Genomic DNA, 20,663 nt, shown 5'->3' with positions numbered 1-20,663 from the left:
CAAGCAGTTTAGCAGATTATCACTGAAAGTCTGGGTGTTTGCCATATTTCAACTATCATGTGCAGCCTGTGTTTGCTTACCTGAGCATTTTTTAGTTTATTCAATTAGAATAACTACAGTTAACTAATACATAGTTTTTTTTCATGATATAATACATTTAATTGGCAGTAAACTATGACACAAAGGAGGCTCAACTTGACTGCATGTGCCATTTTGACATTATTTCCAGCAAGAGAAACAACACAAACTTTCTTGCAACGCAACAACCCACCAGGCTTCATGATCTAATAAACAGACCTTATAACATCATGCATAATTACATAGAGAAAAAATAAGCTCAAACACCTCAGTATCCTTCTAAAATGCAAACACTCAGTTTATCCACGTTAACGTCCAACAGACCGTATTTTTATGTGTTTTTTGGTAAATTAGTTTTTTGGTAAATTGTGCGCGCCTGTACGCACAGCGGATACGGCTTTACGCACAACTTCACGCTCTTTACGCACGCTGAAACGCCAGGTGACGTACACCTGACGCCGGGCAGCACATGGAGTCGACACAATGACGTTCATCGACCCCTGAACAGCGTGTTGTGCTGTGCGACAGAGGTAGGTGCTATGTTTGTGGAGCAGTTTCTGAATTGTGCGTATTGACTGTATTATGGTGACATTATGATAATTTGCGAACTGCCAGTTAAATATTGTAATCAACACCATTGCGTCAGTTAAGATCCATTTATTTACAAGTAAGTTTGTTGATTTTTAATTTAAATGGAAACTGTTAAACTTGCACACACTTCTGTGGCTTCACTGTTTTCCAGGGTCTGTTTCTGGTCTGTTAAGTAGCCAGTGCTCCAAGCCTTGCCTGTTTGTGGCCTTTTGTCTTTTTGCACAATGAGCAGTAAAACCAAAGGTTGATCTTTCTATCTCATATTGTCTGTATGTTAATAGTTAGTAGAGGCCTTAAAAGGTAAAATCTCTGTGTTACATTTGCTTTCTTTGTTTCTCTTTCTTTGTAATCTCCCTGTGGCCTCCTTGGATTCGTCTCACACCTGCTTTGAGGTGTCAAACCACAAATTGGAATCCACTGTTGTAATTAGAGACTTTAAATTTGGTTTGTTATTTTTAAATATATAATAAAAACAGTAATTATAAGAAGACTCTAAACTTGGATGTAGTTTTGGTATTCTGTACACAGGTTTTGGGATATGTATTCTCAGATTTCTGCCGTCCAGATACAATAGAGTAGAATTAACAACGGTGAACTAGCACAATATGAGACTTGTACAGATATATTTTTGAAGGATGCAATATATTATATAACATAATCCTAGAAAGTTTTGAGATATAACTTTATTTGCCAGTACGGCACACTAGCTCTAAATGAATAATGATCATGTTGGCCTGTAAATGCTGGTAATACATAAATAAGCAACTGTTTGCAGACTCGCCGGTTCTATCCACTCAAAGGGTGACAAGGGGAAGAAGTAGGTCATTCTCCTTTCAGTGCACAGATGTGTTTAGATCATGGTCTAAAATTTTCACAAATTTGCATCCAGCTAAATAATAAATTAAAATGTAAATGTTCAATCAAAGTTTAACTTCACATGGTGCCTCTCCAGCAGAGAAGGCGATTTTATAAAGTCAGGGTTCATCACAATTTCTGCCGCATCATCTTTCTCCTGGCGGTGTGAAATTAAACACACATGCATATTACAGTGGCCTGGGAGAAGCAATTCAATTTTCCCCACAGTGGTCGCCATCTGAAGAAATGAATTAAACGCTGCTAGAATTAGAAACCAAATTATGGCCTAGATCCCCGCAGGCCTGAAGGTCGCATGTGGTCAATAGTTGGAGGGGAAAGCAGTCTGAGCTTTTCTAGAACGAAGTCAGGTTTGTCCTTTTGTCTTCTGCTCCTGCTGTGGCTGAGTATCAGGACAAGAAACACCCAACTGAAGGAAAGGAGCTTATTGTAACACAGAACACACTGTTCATATTATTTTCACATACCTCTAAAGACATAAATAAAGTGCCTTTTTTTTAAACAAGCAGAAAATCTTTGAAGGATAACAAATGGATGGAATTAATATTTCACATGGAAAAACAAAATTCTGAGATTATCTCCTCAACTTCACTCAGAGAGCACTGCCTACAACTCAAATAAGTGCCCAAAATGGGTATTAATTATTATTATCACATTAATAGTGATACTTTGATTCACTTTAATCAGATGTGAGCTGCAATTCAGGAACCTGGAGTTTCTTTTTCTTCTAGGACAATTTCACAGGACGTACGTGGATCCACAGCAATAAAAATATATTTTTAAGTTGCTTGTTTGTCTGAACAACAGTAAAATCTCAAGAAGATTTCATCCTTTTTCTTAACCGCTCGTCCACTCGAGGGTCATGGGAGTACTGGAGGCAATCCCAGCTGTCATTAGGTGAGAGGCGGGGTAACTGGTAGCTGTTATTAAAATAGTTTTTTTTTTTACTGATCATTCCGTCTCTAATTGTATCTGTGACTTGGTGTCATTTTATAAGCTCCTCAAATATTTGTTGAAAATTCTTAATGAGCAAAGTAACAACTGATTAGAGTATAGCCGTCAAATAAACACTGCAGTACAGTATGAATTCACATTAAATTGTCATAATCTAACAATTATATTGATGTAAGTGGGGGTTTGGCTGTTAGATAATGACAGCATTTTCATTACAGAGTGAAATATTCAATTAGAGATCACATTTCTGTCATTCAAGGCTCCAGATTTGTTGGATGAAGTCACATCATGGGCCATTAGCTGGAAATTGAAGAGAATTTCATTTAAGCCACAAAGCAGCATTCATTACCAGCATTCTTCACACAACTGTCCTTCAACCTTCTGTGGACTTCAAACATCTTGCATGACTTCCTCCACAATGTTCAGTCCCTGGTCCATGCTGTGCAGCTAGGGTTTCTTGTCTGCATATGCTTGACTGGTGCTGCTGGTGGCGGGGAAATCTGGGTAAACTAGGAAGCCAGTGAAGGTGATGTACTTCGCGTGGTTGCTATAGGCCCCGAATCCATCTCTCTGGTGGGAGTAGAGCCAGACAGTGTCTCCTGGTTTCAGCGACAGCATCAAGCTCTGACTCTGCAGAGCTTTCTCACCCTGGCTGTCATCGTAGATCATCGCCTGCACCTCCAGACGGTTCTTCATCAGCTTGACGGACAGCGTCTTCTGTGGCAGCTTACCCACGTTAAAGGAGAAGTAGTATGCACCGGGTATGCGACAGATGAACACCCCCTCTGTCACGTTGAAGTCTTCTCCGATGTTGACAAATGCCGTGTCGAAGCTGACTGGCTGGTGCTGAGGCATACCCACCTGGTTGACTCCCACGATGCTTTGGGTGCGCCCTACTGAGAAGGCAGATCTCTGGTCGTCCTCCTCATCGCTGTCATCATCTTCCTCTTCTTCTCTATGTTGCAGCTGCTTGTCCTCCATCGTGTCTTTTGTCCTCGTGTTCTCTGTGGCCTGGTTGCTATTTATTAGTGGTGTGTCGTCAAGCTGGGGCTGCTGGGAGTTGTATTCGGTATGGTGTTGGTGCGTCTGGTAGCCGTAGGTGTCCGGGTAGATGAGGTACCCATTGAAGGTGGTGTAGTGTCCGGTGTTACTGTAGAGCGCATAACGAGGATCACCATGGAGACGCAGCCAAACGGTGTCACCGAACTCCAGCTGCAGCATCACGCTCTGGCTCTGAACCTGAGGATAGAAGCAGACTTATTATCACAACTATGGATCTGGGTCCGTTTTAGATCAAGGCACTGATACCAAACAAAAGCCAATGATCTACCTCACGCAGCTCTTCGTTCCAGGGAGTGTGGAATCCCCTCTTTTGTGCTTTTTATTGCTTTTCATACATATCCTGTGTGATAACAACCCTGCTGCTTTTACCTTAAAAACAAAGCTCTGGTATTATTAGTAGGCCTACCTACTTATTAGCTGTTTTTTGCTGGTGGATGTGATTTTGAGCTAAATAATATACTGTACTGACATATCATCATTTTAGTTGATTTTACTGTACAAGTTCAAGGAGAACAGTTGTTCTTTGACACTTTGGTGACTAAAAAGTCTTTTCCACTAAAGGTGTTTATTCAAAGTGTTTATAAGTGTTGTTTTTAGTCGAGCTCTGTCTCCACAGACAGCTGTTAAATCTGTGTGAAAGCTGTTTGAAACTCTTTAGCAGTATCTGTAACCATTGATGAGCCTCCTTGTGTCACTGTGTCAGCTTTTTACAACCACTGCAGCAGACAGAAATTAATAAAAGAAGACCTAAAAATACACGTCACTCTTTCTCATTTCTACTTCTCATTCATTGCTGGTTAACATCTCTGTTCATGAGTCAACCATATGCAAAACATTGAACAGACATGTTGTCCATGGCAGAACATCATGGAGGAAAAAAGCATTGCATCATGCTTGAAGTTTGCCAAAGACCACCGTGAGGCAGTACTGGGACAACTGATATGTGTGGTAAGAAAACATAGTTAAAAAGAGAACCATCAACAAACATGAAAACATCCCCACAGTAAAGTGCGGTGGAGGGAGTGTCATGATTTGGAGATGTTTCCTGCCCCTGGACCTGGACCTCCACGCCAGAGGGTTTATTCATAATGTCAGGGTGATGCAGCAGGATGAAGATGCTAAAGATCAAAGTTGAACTGTTTCTTCAGTGGGGGGGTAACCTACCTTCCTCTCCTCTCCAGCGTTCTCCTCATACACGATGGCCTGCACCTCGTTTCTGTTCTTCATCAGCATCACAGACAGGTCTTTATGTGGAAACTTTCCCACTGTGAAGGAGAAGTAGTAGGCCCCGGGGATACGACAGCGAAACAAACCAGCCTTTGGGTCAAAATCCCCTCCGATGTTGACATAAACCGCGTCAAAGGTCACCGTCATCTTTGGTCCACCTTCCATACTGTTGGTGCGTGCGACCGAGAAAGCTGAACGTAGCTCCACGTCATCCAGCAGACGAGCGAAGCCCCACGCCCCGCCTGCATGGCTCAGGCATAGCACACCAATTAGAGTCGCTGGGAGCAGCATCGTTTCTGCAGGAACATTGAGAAATGAGAAAGGGGGTTTATTACATGTGCAGTTTTAGCTACAAGAAAATCCAACCCTCAATCGCCCATTTCTATGTGAGTGAAGCACGTTAGCTTCTAAAATCAAGTCAGAGAGATCTTTGTACTTTGTACTGCAAATATTTTAAAGACAATTTCTAGTATTATCGCTTTGGGAATAGTTGGGTGGAGGGCCACCGTGCTGAAGAACCCCTTCCTTCTTTGATTATCCTATCAAACAGCTTTGTCATTTGACTGGATTCAACAGTTGACTGGTATGTGCCTCAAACCACTAGATGCCGAAGTTATTAAATGTTTCATATAAAACACACAAATAACCATGGATTTTTTTTAAATTGGCAATTTCTTTGTTTCAATTCAGAACTATTGGATTACAGACTTTTGTCTTTTGATGCCAGGTTTTAGTCATCTGGTGAATAAACACCAACATCTAGGTGCTGGGAAGGACAATAAACTGCGTAATAACTAGTGAAATGGTCACATACGCTTCTGTAATTTAGGAATATACATTTCAAACACCATGTCTTTTCTTTATGGTTCAAGTTCAGAACTAGTGTTGAACAGTCAAACACATGATTCATCTTATTCAAGGGGAAACATGTTAGAATAATATGAATAATATGAAAACAGTTTAATAAATTGTCATTTCCATGGAAGAATGTGAGACTGAACTGAATGTACTCAGCTGTTGTGTACACATGGTGTCTCACTGACACCATGTGCACAAAACAACACGTGAAAACAGCTCGTGAACCACGACGTCACAAAACTCTCTGCACGTCACAAAGTATTGACTGCAGATAAAATCAGATGTGTTGACGGTTACTCTCCAACTTACGGATCAGTTATGATTAGGAATCTATTTCTGTAAAACTCAGTTTTTTCATTCCTTATTATATTTAAATTAGACCTGGCCACGATTAAACACAGATATTTCACTAATGTACAGTCCTTAAATACAGTTGGGGGGAAAAATGCTCCCTATAAATATATAACATAGCCAACAATGAACAACAATTCTAAGTACAATTCAAATACACACACACACACACACACACACACCATCCCTCTGCTCTGTTTAAGCCATTCAAGCAGATCGCTCTCAGTAGAGGAGGTTTTAATGTGTCTCTTATTAGCAGAGACAAGCGCTCTCATTGTCTTATTGTCCTCCTCTAATGAACGAGCAGACACACACAGGTGGAGCTGACAGCTTTCTCAAAGCGCCCTGAAAACAAAAGGACGCAGCTACAGAGGACTCTGAGGAGCTGCCTCCGTGTTCAGGAAGCTTTCAACAGTAAACTAGGAACGGTGTTTAAATATCATTGAAGAGAATAGAATAAAACTATATGAGATTATCTTTATTATCTCAGAGTCATCATAGCTGTAAATTAGACTCTATCACACTGCTGGTGTGTTGGCCTGACACAGATTCATGTTACTAAGACATATCTCTCAGTTCATCTGACTGATCCTGATCAGCACGTTGGCCACTCAGACTATATTTACTTTATTCGGTGTAAATCACTTCTTCACCTCTGAATGAGCACGTCGTCACTGCAGCTTGTGATGATACTCGGTCTAATTCATGCGTATTGGTTTTGTTTATTTTGCACTACATTCATTTTCACTGCCGAGGCCTTGAAGCTATTTACCGTTGTAACTAAATGCTCTTCTGGTATGTTTACACCAATTCGACCTCTTTAAATGGAAACTAATTATAGACTCGAATCGTACTTAAGGCACCGAGGCACAACTAATCATTTTTGTCTGATTACTCGTCCCGCTGCAGCAGGGGAGAAATCCTTTCTGCAAGAGTGAAATCTGCTGCAGTACCAGCTCGCTGCAGATGTTATGATTTGTCTTTATGAATCAGAGCACCTCTTTTATTTTGTTTTTAAACCATAGTCCAAAAAAAGCTAAATTGGCATCCTGCACTATTAAAACTGCGTTTATTTGTCTATGTAATGGCAGCTGTTTTAGCAAGTCACGTTGATTGACTATGCTCCTTAGAGAGCGTGATGCTTCTGGTTCAAACAGCAATGAAAGAACAGATCAAACAAAGCTCTTCCGTAATGAGCGCCCATGGGAGATGAGCACAGGGAGGAGCAACAGAACAGAAAAGAGTAAAACAGAACTAGTTCCTGCTGGTGTAAAAAAAGCAATTCCTTTTTTTTAGTTTAGTTTGTTTGTGCCCTTCAGTCTTTTAGGGTAAACTAATATCTGTGCACTCTGCTATTAACAGTTGTTGGTAACAGTATTTACTGTTTGTATGCAGCATGTGGGAGGAGGGTTGCAGTAATCTGAACACTAACATTAGTATTTAGTAAATCACATGCATATATTTGTTGCAAGAAAAGTAAGTGACCAGTTTGCAGAAATTGGTGTTGTCATAGTATTTCTAAGCTGTTCAGGATCAGTTTTAGCAGAAAACATAGCATAGCATTCACTTACTTTTTCTTACCAGTCTACACTGTACTTTGCTGAGTCTGTAAACATCCTGGAAATGTTCATTTACAGCAGTGATCTCAAATTGATGAAAAGGTTTTTCTGCAGCCATGTGACCTGGTCCGTAGGTGCAGTCCACAGGTTGGCAGCACAGATCATGGTCCCTGCTACAGACTATAGACGGGTATATAACTGCAGCATGCTACAATAAAACTGATGTTTGTAAAGTTTTCAGCTGATAGTTACTGAAAAGCAACAGGCTGCAGAACAGCGATGTAACACTGCTGTGTTCTGTTTTTTCCCGTCTTCAGGAACTGGAAACTGTAGAGAAAGTATCAGTACTGTGTTCAACTGTTGGAGCTTCTATGTGAATCTCTACAGTCTCTATAATCTCTAAATCTCTAGTTTGTACTTTGTTTTACTGTTTACTGGTCGTGCAGTATGTTGGTGTGAAAAACTTCCACACCCACTCAGGGAGATAACCCAAACAGTTTAGACAAAGTTTAATAGCATCCATGTAGTTGTTGAGATACAGTCTGTTTTAGACTGGAGCAGAGAGGCCGTGATGCTGGGAGTAATAATAAAAACCAGGAACTCTCCTACTACTGCAGTTTTCACTCAGACACTGGCGCTGATTCAGTTTGTGATTGGTCTGTGTTGTTTTATTCTTACCAGAAACTGTACACAACATCATCTGTAAACGATAAACACAGCTAATGCTGATCGAATGACTTCTCGTTGTTCCAGAGTGAGGTTAATATCTCCTGAGCACTCGTCATTCTCCCAGCTTCACTGGAACCTGCACACGTAAATGACTTTGATGAAAGCTGTTGTTGATACTTGTCTGAAGTGGAGAGGATATTATAGATTCATCGTTTCCTCTCCATGGTTCTACTTCCCACTCATTTGGAAAATGTCATGTGACCACCAGCACATGTAGCATTATGAGGTGAATACAGGGCTTTAACCTAGAGACTGGAAGAATCTGTTTTTGAAATGATCTCTCCTCTCTGTAATTCATCTCAATGATCCCATGGATTATATTCATTTCAGTTGTTTTCTGTAATTACAAATCACCAAATGACGATTCATCCATCCACTTTCTCACTGTTTATCGTTATACAGTTATCAAGCAAGCACAAACTCAGGATCGGAACCCTTTTGTCTCCAAAAGGTCAGCCTATCAAGGATTTCAAAGACAGCCTTATTTTTAGACTGACCTTCATGCAGTTTTAAAATTATACAACAGATTGTGAAAGTGTTGAGACTCGAGGATCGAGGCCTGAAGCTGCACCTGAAGCTGCACCTACCTCAGCACCTCAGTTACATTGTGCCTCCATCTCTCACTCAGGTTGTAGCTTCTCCCTGAGATTTTTTCTGTGTCTAAAAATAGCAGAAGGAGCTGATTTCTCCTGGTTGGAAGCAGATCAATAACTGGTGATTGAGACAGAGATGAAATGGAAGACGGGAGGAGGGAGAGGAAATGAAATGAACGAAAGAGTAGATGAACAAATGAGTCGGTTTAAAAACAAAACTTGTAGGTGTAGGAAGCTGTTGCTTGTGTTTGTATGTGGGTGAGTGGATGTATTGTAAATGTGTGTGTGGCCTAGAAAACTTTGTTTGGGTGCTTCTGCGTAGGTTGCTGTTGGTGTGTGTTTGAGGAAGTGTGTGTTTTGGGCATTTAGCTATGCATGTGTAGGTGTTTACATCTATGTAGTTGAGTGTGTGTGTGTGTGTGTGTGTGTGTGTGTGCGCACAGTAAGGTTATGAGCAGAGTGCATGCACACATAGAGATATTTAGCCGTGTGTCGGGTGAATACATACATTAAATGTTTGACAATACTTTTGCGGTTGTGTGTGTGTGAATTTTCCCTCCATGCTGGGCCGTCTGCTAAAGGTGATAACAAACACATTAGCCCTCAGACTGAAGCGAAACAACCACTTTGAGTCTCACCAGCTGCCCGAGAATTACTAGTTGATATTACCTTTAAGTCTGCTCTGAGAGCCTGTTAATGTTTTCATATTTCCTCCTGCTGAAGTGTCATCATTTAAATGTCACAGGAGTTCTTTTAACCCTCATCGAAGCACCTCTCAATGTGTCTAAGTGAAGTGAAACACGTGCATATGTGTCCTGCTAAACATTGTTTAACATCATATATGTGACGTTTACCTTCATCAGGTGAGACGCAGGCTGGAGTCTTATATTAAAAATTAAATGTAGTTTTATTATTTTTAAATTTACATCACAGATTGGATAAAAGTGATGCGTCTGTGATCTGGGCTGTTTCTGTTGAAAGTGTAATCAACAGTTTAGCTGAGCTGCTGGTGTCAGTAAGAGACTATGTCAGTGTTGGCTGCAGTCTTATTTCAGGTTTTTTCAAGTGATATGCTCAGAGTTATTTAAAATAACATGCAGGACTCTGCCAGCTAATTTAACAACCCTACAGCTTTGTGTAATCACCAGTTTTATTTATGTATCAGTGCATTGTCTGGCAAATCGTGTTTTGTCCACATGGCCGCGGTGCTGCATCAGTTAGAGGTGCTGTTTAATGAGTCCTGTTTACAGGAGGCTTCAACAGCATGAAAACGCTTTCTCTGTGCAGTTTGATAAGTTTAGGAAATGTTTCTAGTAACAATATTAGAAAAGGGTTAGACTGTGTCTTTAAATGTGGAGATTCTCATTCAAGTCGTGGTCATCAGCTGAAAGGCTTCTTTGGTATTTGTACACAAGCTTCTAACTTTGAGTTCTCATCAAAGGACCAGCTGTTATGAATTACAGATAATAATAATGCAGATAAATCCAAAGTTTTCAGTTTTTGAGAGTGAGGTCATAGATAACTCCGTCGTGCAGAACGCTGCCTGTTCTACCTGAGATCAATTACAGTTTATAAAGCTTTTATACAATATCCAGAGCTGTAATTAGTGTAATAAGAAGCCCATAAAGGTAATTTGCTCTAAAATTAGAATCACTCTTCAGATCCACACAGTTCAGTTTCTATTCTAAGCTCTTTTTCGTTCTCGCTGAAATCAAATCGTTTCTTGGAGTAGCTGTTTCAGTCGCAGCATGATCCAAGTGTAAATCTATCTCTCTTCTCTGCTTCCCTGAACAACCGCGCTTTCTCACTCATTGTCTCCAACCCCCCATCTCTCGCTTTCTGTCTCTCTCATTAGATCAAAGCCACATAGAGAGAACTATTGTTCTGTTGTGTAGCTGAGCACGACCGCCTGGCTGCACTGAAGCCGAAATAACAAAGAAACACTCATCACACATACACATGGTGCAGTAGGTAGTGAAAATAAATATATAAGCTGACATCGATATCGTCCCACAAAACAGAACTGTTTTAATTTGAATGTCAAGTCAATGTTTAGATCTGCACAGAAAGGTAATTAAATTAAGATGTTGGATAATGACCGGATATAATGTCGCCTGTAGTTTTCAACTCCACTGGAAATTCAATGTCAGTATTGTTGTTGTCTAAGACTTCAACCTACAGAATATACTGTACTGTAGGTACTTGTAATTTCCACCTAAATACCAGCTCAGCGTTTTCATAAAATTATGAGCAAAGTGTCAAAGATAGAAATGGAAATTCTCTATTTTAAAAGGCCGTTTTGGTTTAAATCCCCCCCGTCTGCATTTTCATGTTCAGAAACGGCATCTCCATTTTTGTCCTTGTTTACCCACTCTCAAAGGATGAAACAGCTTTTGCTTTATGAGTTTGGACAAACATCCATTGTGAAGCTCGAGCTGAAGGCCAACAGCCGCCCCCCCCTCTTCTCAGAACAAAAGGAGAAGCAGTGGTGGAGGCGGCTGCTTCCTCTCCCACTGCCATTTGAGCAAAAGCGCCTTTGAAAATGACTTTTGTTAAAATTGCAGCATGGAGCCTGGAAAGCCCCACAGAAATGAAATCTGTGAGTCCAATCCTCGTGTGGTGAGAGCAGAGGAGCTCGATCCTGATGAGAAAATAATTACAGCCTATGACACTTTGTCTAAAGCAGCGTGGATGCTCATCAAACTATGGGAATAAGCAGCAGGACACCCTGTAGACCACGGAAGCTGAACTCTTGTGCTTATTCATAAAAATTTTCCATCTCTCTTTGTGTTTATTGGCATCAACACGGATATTACTGCAGATAAAAGAGAAAGCCGTCCTGTTTCGAGATTGTCAAACACTGACTTCAGGGAGGTAGTGATGAAGTATCCACATTTGTGTCAAAGTATTGTAGCAGTGGTGAGGTTGAAATACTGACTTACAACAGTTTGTATTAGAGAGGTGTCAGCTGTAGACATGGAACCACAAACACTTGAATTCCTATTCCAGATCAACATTAATGGGCAAATTTAGGGATTGGGTTTCATAGTTTTCACCTCCTCTTGTGCCAGTGTTACTGTTTGGGTTCACAACTGCTGCTGTTTTCAGAGGAGATGCTCTGAGAAGCCACCGTCCATTACCTGCTCAGCAGCAGGCACACACCCTTAGAGACAAACTGGTGAACACAGTGGAGCATCTCTCTGCTAGAGAGCACATATTTCCCTCAGGAGCTGGTAGAGACCAAGTCTGTACTGGGGTTATTGCATTTTCATTGATGAGAGGAACACAAATACTTTTCTAATTGAATGATTGTGTTGCTGGAACAACTGGATGTGGAGAAGTGGTCACAGGACGACCGTGGTGCTATTCACAGCTTGGATCCACAAGAATCAGGTATCACTGGTTTGAGAGACATCAAGTTTTGATTTGGATTAAACCTGCTGTTTAAAATGCTGAAAGTTTGCACGTCAACCTTACACTTTAATTTCAGATTCAATTTTCTGCAGATCAGCACCAAACAAAAAAAAGCTGCACACCGTGTTTTCTCTCAACCTTGTTCCTGCTCTCAACCACCTACCTCTACAGGGCTTTGTGCAAATGTACTTTTTCTGGAATGCATTTCAGCAATTTCTCATCTGACCTTAGCCCATATTACACAGTTAAATTGAAACTGTTGTGATAGCAGCAGTAACAAAAGAGGGAGGTTACAGCCACCGTGGGCGATGTAGAGAAAACCATCCTGTCTGCGTCTGCTGCAACAGATTCATCTGACTGATTATTAAACACTGTTGATGATAATAACATAAATAATAATGTTTAATCCTGAACATGCACATGCATGTGCTGCGTACAGAACAACTTCATCATACACTTTCTCAGACAATTAGGGATCATAATTCTTGAATGATATAATGAATCATCAGCTGTGATAATTTTTTATCATATTAAAGCAAAGATTTAGTGACGACTGTGTTAATCTGCTGTTCAGTCCATCACTCTGGACCAGGGTGAAATATCGTGGGATACTATACGTTCAAACATCTTTTGATGTAAAGCTAATTGTTCTTTACCTGTATAAAATATTAAAGTGTAATCCTCATATTCAACTCACAAATTAATTCTGAAGCTTTCACCAGTCTGTTACTTTCCACCCCTCTGGCTAAAGTGGAAAGAGTCTGTAGTTAGTGTATTAAAGTTTAAATTTAAAACTGGATTTCAGACCATTTGCCTGCCTTGTCCTATAATAGAGGACAAAGTAGTGATTCAAAGATCAAGTCACATCTACCTGTATAATCTATCTGGAAGTTTGATCAAGGTACTGTATAGAATTCACCAAATGTGCAGCAGTGGATAAAGACTTCAGGCTTTGGTTAGATTCAAGTTTTTACTAATCTGCTCAGATTCTGAATCTATGAAGTAGAACCGGAAAAAAGAATCCAAGAATAAATGGATCCAAAAAAGAAAATAGACCAGGTCAGTAGATTAAAACACAACTGTAAACTACAAGTGAACACAAACGTCACACAGTCTGAAACTTAATGATTATGATGTTTTAATAAATCCCACTTTAACGTGTGTGTAGAAAAGTTGATCGTTCATTTTACAAAAGCTTTTCTACCACAACAAATGCTTCGACCAAACAGCTGCCACCATCATCTTTAACTAGTATGGCTCGGTGCACTGTTGGACACACAATAAATACACAACCCTTTGCAATTCAGTGACCTTTCATACTTGTTGAGCGCAGTGATAAAAAAAAAAAAAAGACGAATAAAAATCGATGTGTTTTACCTGGTGCTTTCACGGCAGCTGAATGAATCCAAATCTAAAACCTCCCAGGACTTGTTAGAAAGGAGACAAATCCAGTTCTTTCTCTCACTTCCTCCAATGGGTTTAATGCAAAACATCTGCATGTGCTCACTTTAATGTACAGAAAACTCCCAGCACACGTAGGTTTCCGTGATGATCAATACTGATGTTCTGTTTCCTGTGAAGGCTGAAGGGTGTGACTGATGTTCTGAAGCCGCCTCAGTTGGCATCCTACCTGCTGCGAGAGCAAAATCAAAGCGCTGGCTTCTGAGGGAGCCTGGGTATGAAAGTTCACACCTCTGACTAGAAGTAATATCAAAATGTGCACTTCAACTGAGGCTGGACATCAAAGTGCTCAGTCGAGTGTTATGATTATGTCCATTATGAGGACGTGAAATAGAAATGTGGATGACTGAAGTCACAGGACGATCCTGAAAGATTATGCTCTTTAGTCTTGATGGGAATGATATAGTGTATAATATTGTAGAGACAGAGAGTACACCCCACCGACTTTGTGTTGCACAGTTCCTGTAATCAGCCATGTGTGCAGACGAGAGCCCAGAGGCCTCTGAGGTTTCTGGGCAGCAGAACTGACAGAAAGCACCTGGAGTCTGGCTTTGACTTCACACTGCCTTGGTTTTTGAATCTACCAACAGAGAACTTTGGAATAAAAACAGCTCTTGGAATATTTTATCTGGCACAAATGGGAAAAGGAGGATTAAAACTTTATTAAAACTCGTCATTCTTAAAGCAATATTGAAGAGACGAGTGTGATTTCATTCAGGGAGGCAGGTTTTGCATTAAATCACTGGAGGTTCAGGGTTTTTTTCACACGGTAACCATAATGGAAGCTGGCAAATTAATCTGATAAACACCGGGTTAAATTACGGAGTCATTAAATTACGGAGTCAACATGGCCTAAACAACTTTATATGTTCTTTGTCCCTACACTCCTATATAACTGATACGTGTTTGTGGAGCAACACCCCATTTGCAGACGGTACATTGTGTCACTTTAAATATATATAAATGTATAATATAAAACCTCTGCGCAGAAAGTAAATGAGCGTCTCAACCACCGGCGACGGTACAGAGAAATGGTTTGATCATGAGTCTGTTGGTCTGAGCTTGGTGATGAGCATCTGCCAAACACCAGTCATACAACAGTACTCTGTGTATCGTGTGGAGAGTGTTGTATTATGTGTATCTGCAATCAGTAATTTTATTCTCTTTTCTCGTTATTAAATTCTCTTTACATTATGCTTATGGATGTATGAACTGCCTATAGGGGGAGACGGCTATTGAGCACCCCTACCCCCACCTCACAGTACAAGCTGACGATGGAGCAAATGGTCACTTGGGACGGATATCAAAGAGAGTTGGGGGGTGCCTTTATCTAGAGGTGCAGTGACAGACCCCTGCTGCTGCTGCTGTCCCTCTCATTAGTCCCTCTCCTCCCGCATCCCTCCCTCCGTTGCTTCTCATCCTCCCATCCTCAACACTTGTCACTGCGCTGTCAGCTGCCTGCTCAACTGTAGATACATGGACCTGCCTGGGGACTGGATGGATGGCAGGGATGGGAAGAGAGACAAAAAGAAAGAAAGGAGGAATACAAAGGAAAGATTTCAAGGTGTAAGCCAGACTTGTCAACTGAGGCAAACAACAGAGAAGATCCATTTCTGTGAACTCTAATCCCTCCTGTAAATGTCTTCTTCCTCCTGCCACAGTCTGACTACAAAGAAAAGCTGGAGCAGAAAGAGTGCTCCCTCAAACATGTCACTGCAACAGCAGAGAGACAGAACGAGAGAAAATGAGAGGACGAAAGAGTAACAGCTATGGCAGCAACCTGGTGTCCTGCCAGGAAACACGGCAGGGTTCGATCCACCGGTGACAGACGAGACACGAGCGAGGCAGCAGACTGGGCCGGCTGCCTCTGTTAATTATGTGTGTGATTACGAGGACCAAGTACACAAATGTCAGTCATGTACAAAGCAGGGCTGGGTTTGAAATGTGAATGTAAGATTGCAGCAAAAAGCTCCTGCAAGTTTTAATCGGCAAGAAACATCTTGATCAGTTGACCTGTTCTGAATTTGTCTTGTTCTGGTCAATGAACAAAATAAAAAGTATGCAAGTAGTGTGCACAAGAGGAGAAGAGCTAACTGGCAGTAAAGTTAGTGAAGGCAACCTGGGCTCCTAAAAGTAAACTACCAATGCATTTACATTAGACTTCAGAGTTCCTTGGGTCCCTGGCTTTAAGCCATAAACTGCAGCAGTGAGGATGCCACAGATACCGTTGCCCAGGCAACTTTTGGAGTCTGCTATACTCAAAATGTGAACTTTAAAGAAGCCAAACGATGTTGTTCATTGTCACCCACTCCCTCTGCCTGCTACCTGCAGTACCACTGGACGCTCCACATGCATTGTTTTATGAATAATGTAACAGGAGTGCGTCGCGAGGAAATGTTTAAACTAAAACTGCTGCAGCTTGTGCGTCATGACACGGTGTAAAAAAAACGGTATTAATATTTGGTAACTCAATTTCTCAAAAGCAAATTAAAGTGAACATGTCGTTCCAGCTCCTGTACCTCTGCTGTGGCCTTGGCTGAAAACCTTGAGTTTCAGTCTCCAACTGTTGATAGGATTAGTCTATCACCGGTGGTGTGCCGAGCTCTGGCCACCTGCCCCCTTCCCCCCTGTAAGCCACTACAGAGAGTTAAGGGAGTTCTGCAGAGATCTTACTCTGGGTTTGATTTGTGCAGAGCAGTAGCTGAGATGAGAGACGACGAGTGACTACATAAGGAGTCGGGTAGAGAAACGTAACTCAATACTCAGGCAAAGCAAAATATATTGGGGCATGCAACACAATCTTTGTAAATCATTAAATTGTTTCAAATGCTCCGAGTTTGTCCAAACATAAACTCAAATGAAGTCAGTGGTTTGTATCTCAGAGAACTTGTTAACTGATCCTACACGCTGCCTAATTATCTGCATGTCACAACATCACACAGTCATGAACTGTGGTGCCGTTTCCTGCCTTAAAAATAAATGTTACACTGATCTCGGCAACAAATCAAAAAATGATTTAATTCATAATTTACCTGTGTAATTAACTGTCTCACTAAATGAGTTCAGGCGGAGGTTCACTCTCTCCTCCATGCTTCCATCATTGAGCATTGATTATATATTATATCATATAATATATTACAGATTGCTTATTCTGCCGGAAATAATTCGGGGAACGTAGGAAACAGAAACACACAAACTAATCAGCATTCAACTCTAAATAGTAGAGTTAATGAAGTCCACAGGGTTTTTCTGTTAGAGGATGGAACGAGGTTTGATACATAAAGAAAAGGAATTTAGATCCATGAACTTAAATCAACAGAGATGTTCAGGAGACAGATTAGTGCAGCAACAGCAGGATTATCAGATGATGACACTCCGTGTCCTTCAAAGACATCTTCTGCTGCAGTACTGTCATCTTCTCTGCTCAGAGCTTATTTTAGGAGCTGTTTATAACACTCGCAGTAATCCGAACCTCGAGGTGTGAAGTTAATGCGTAAAAATAATCAGAGTGCATTTCTCTTTCTCTTGTAGTTCTCACATCATACTTCTGTGATTCTCACACATCTGTGCTCACTGCTTCACAACTCGCTCACCTGCAATTGTTCAGTAATCTTATGATTGGTTGCTTTCTGTCCCGTGTGGGATGCATGTTGTGTTTTTTTTTTCCACTGGCAAGCTCAGAATGAATAGACTTCCATCTGCTTTGAGTATTCTGGTTGTTCCTTGCAGAGGTGTATTCGGCAGCAGCTACACTGCCGTTGTAAATGACGCACATTCAGTTTTATTCGGAGCATGCTGCCAGTCTTACTGCTACAGCACCAGCTTGATTCAATGGAGTCTTATCAATATTGCTGTAGAGATGACCTCCTCTGAGTGACACTATTCATAAAAAAGAGCCTCAAGGACTTGATGTATGGTCAGGAGAGGCCTATAATTTATCATGCATTTCATCCTCATGCTTCAAAAGTAACACAAAGAGTCTTCATTGTGTCTTTAGTTTAGCTACCGTATCCTTTAATACCAGTTGCAGATCAATTATTTCTGCAGCTTGTTAGAATTTCAAAGCTCAAACCACCGCTTCTCCAGCAAATACACCAGAATTGTATATTTATTGTAGTAATAATATGGAGTGTAATCATGTTAATTCATATTTATAACATACAGAAGTCATTGTACGAGATAATGTCTCTCTTTACATGTTTTATAGTTTGACTTTAAATGCACCAAATTTAATTGCACTGGAAGCAGCACTGCACTGTGTCATGTTCAGGACCTCTTTACAAGCAGAGCTCTGCTAAGATCCATCGTTGGTAAAGTGGTCAACACATTTGATGATGCCTGCACTGTTATGCAGTTGTTAAAGCCTTTACCTGTTTTACACAGTCTAATCTGTAATTTAATACTCTGTGAGATGCAGAGAGAACGTGTGGTTCGTAATGGTGTGGGAGGTTGTAAGAAAAAAAAAAAAAGTATTTGCACTGTTCACATTTAAACCAGATCTAAAAATAACTTGCATGAAATAAGTGTGTGGCTGATTAGTTAATGTGTTAGATGAAAAGAAGTTGTAATTATTGTTAACTTAGCTTAAACTGACTCAGCCTGGGAAATTCACCACATAGCACCACAGTGAACAGCAGACTGATCAATTCCTAAATTAAAACTATTGGAAAAACTACAGCAAGACACAGGGGACTGACTGACGGCATCAAGGCTGCAACTTGGATGAAATGTAAACAGCTGAGGGTGTTCACTCTTCAAGGCGAGTTATGGTGCTGAATATTAGAGTAGGGTCACTGCCCTGTGTCTTGTTTTTCTGTGGGCAGTGTGAGCTTTTTTTTCTTCACGCTCTGTCCAAGCTTGTCTCTTGAAAACATCACTGCAACTGCATGGTAAGCTACTGCAAATGGTAAAATGTTAAGTCAACATAATAATATGTCGATAATTAACACACATTAACATAAATGGCAATACCTATTGTTGAGAGTCGTGCGCTTTGTATCCACCTCAGCCACTTACTTAATGTCCCAACAGAATTGTAATGATAACAGATCCAAATGTAAACAGCTAAATTAACTAGTGACAAATAAAGTCTTTGTATTTAGACACAAATGTTCTTTTTACTGTGACATTAATTCACTCTCTGCTGTGACCACAGCTGCAATCTTCCTTTTAGCAGCAAAATCCAAAACTTATAAGAACCATCTTTCAAGCATGCAGAGATTCAGTTTTGTGTCATTGTATTCCGTGTGTACAATATTGTCTTATCAAGATTTATGACACCAGAAGATGCCGTCAGCCTTAAATAAAAACTAGCAGCTGGATGCAGGCAGAAAAACACACACACAGATGCTGTAAATAACACAAGTGTATGCCCCTTACAGATGTGTAATGTGCACACACACTGAGTCAGATGGTGAATCTGTAGCCTGTGGGAGCCGTGTGTTACACTGATGTGGATTAAGATACTGTATCTGCAGACAAAAGGAGCCAGCGTGCTCTCTGTGGAAACCCATCTGAAGACAAGAGAGATCTCATCACCTGAGCTTGATTCACAGCCTTGTGCTTCCACGGGGTTCTGCACCACAGATAATGACAGATAAATAAACCATAGGTTTTCCATGCATACTGTTTCTGTAACCTACAAACAAGACAAAGCAAGCACAGCTGAGCATATAAAACATGCAGGTTGCCTCTCTCCCTCTGCCCCCTTTCATACAGTGTATTATATCAGTGCAGCTATCATATATTAACACAGTGTGGAGAGATTGCAGGATATATTTCTCCCTCTGCCCCTGAAGAGGTATCGCCGTTTCTGGAGATCAGTGTAGATTAATAATGCATGCTGCCAAGACGCGGCTTGACTGCTGAATGCAAACACAGTAACACAGTATAGCTCTTTTCCACCAGCATTCACACAGAATGCAACACTTAAAGAAAGCGTCCATTAACGTAACAACAACACTTATTCTCCCCATTAGAGGATGACTGGGCTGGAAAAGCCTCATTCTGGACTCTTTCTCTTTCTTGTTTATGTTGACATTCACCCCTCAGGACTCGACTCCCACCCTTCACCCCCCCACCGATGCACCGGTGTTTACCCTACATGCCTGCACACTCTCAACTTGGACTGCACCAAGTTGAACGCCTGCACCCAGCGTTTACCTTCACACCTAAATGTCAGCATCGCATCACACCAGACACATGATAGAGGTGATGGAGAGTTGTCTCACCTGTTTGTATGTGTGTGCTGTCCTCTCTGTGTGTGAAGTGCAGAGCGGAAAGTTCTGTTTCACCAGTGCTGTTGGATAAACCTCCTCTGCCTCTTTACACACTCGCTCTGCCGTCCCACCTCCCCTCTCTCTCTCTCGCTCTCTCTCTCTGCTCTCTCCCACCCTCCCCACTCGCCGTCCTTGCTCTTTTTTCCCCATCACTTGCTGTTTTTTCACCATCTGCCTCTTTCTCCCTCCCTGAGTGTCCTCCCTTTACCCATGCTGCATTAACCCTCACCATCAACACCTACACACAACCATACACTATATATACAGTCAGTACTGTATTTGCCAAGGGGGGAGTTCTAGTCTGATGAGGTGGTTTTGGAGGTGCAATGCGTACCGCTGCAGTAAAAGGATAGTGAGATGCATTCAGATATGATGCTCTGTTAATCTGTGTGTGTGTGTGTGTGTGTGTGTGTGTACATGTGTGTTTGCTGGAGTGTGTGTATGTGTTTGTGTTCACAGATAAATAGAAGGGGAGGAGCAGTTGTGCCATAATAGCCGTTGGGTTTCACTATGTGGCGAGAACACTGCCAACTTCCTCTCTCTTGCTCATTGTTGGGGCTCATTATCTCACCTCTGGGAGGATGGGAGAGAAGGGGTGAAGAGACAGCGAGAGAATATGTGTAATGCTCTCAAAT

The 20,663-nt window shown here is 41.2% G+C and overlaps 1 protein-coding gene across 1 annotated transcript; it reads right to left on the bottom strand.

Annotated features, from left to right (window-relative positions):
* Nucleotides 1–2,853: 2,853 nt before the first annotated feature.
* c1qtnf4 (C1q and TNF related 4) lies at nt 2,854–20,092 on the bottom strand. The gene is made up of 3 exons (XM_026378923.1): nt 19,981–20,092; nt 4,723–5,081; nt 2,854–3,735 (listed from the first exon to the last, which is right to left on the bottom strand). Exons 2-3 carry the CDS (start codon nt 5,074–5,076, stop codon nt 2,944–2,946), a joined length of 1,146 nt encoding a protein of 381 aa, XP_026234708.1. The 5' UTR covers nt 5,077–5,081; nt 19,981–20,092; the 3' UTR covers nt 2,854–2,943.
* Nucleotides 20,093–20,663: the final 571 nt, after the last annotated feature.

Source organism: Anabas testudineus, chromosome 3, assembly GCF_900324465.2.
Source record: "Anabas testudineus chromosome 3, fAnaTes1.2, whole genome shotgun sequence".
Classification (NCBI taxonomy): domain Eukaryota; kingdom Metazoa; phylum Chordata; class Actinopteri; order Anabantiformes; family Anabantidae; genus Anabas; species Anabas testudineus.
The sequence above is the reverse complement of the archived record's forward strand: the minus strand, read 5'-3'. Positions and strand labels throughout refer to the sequence as shown.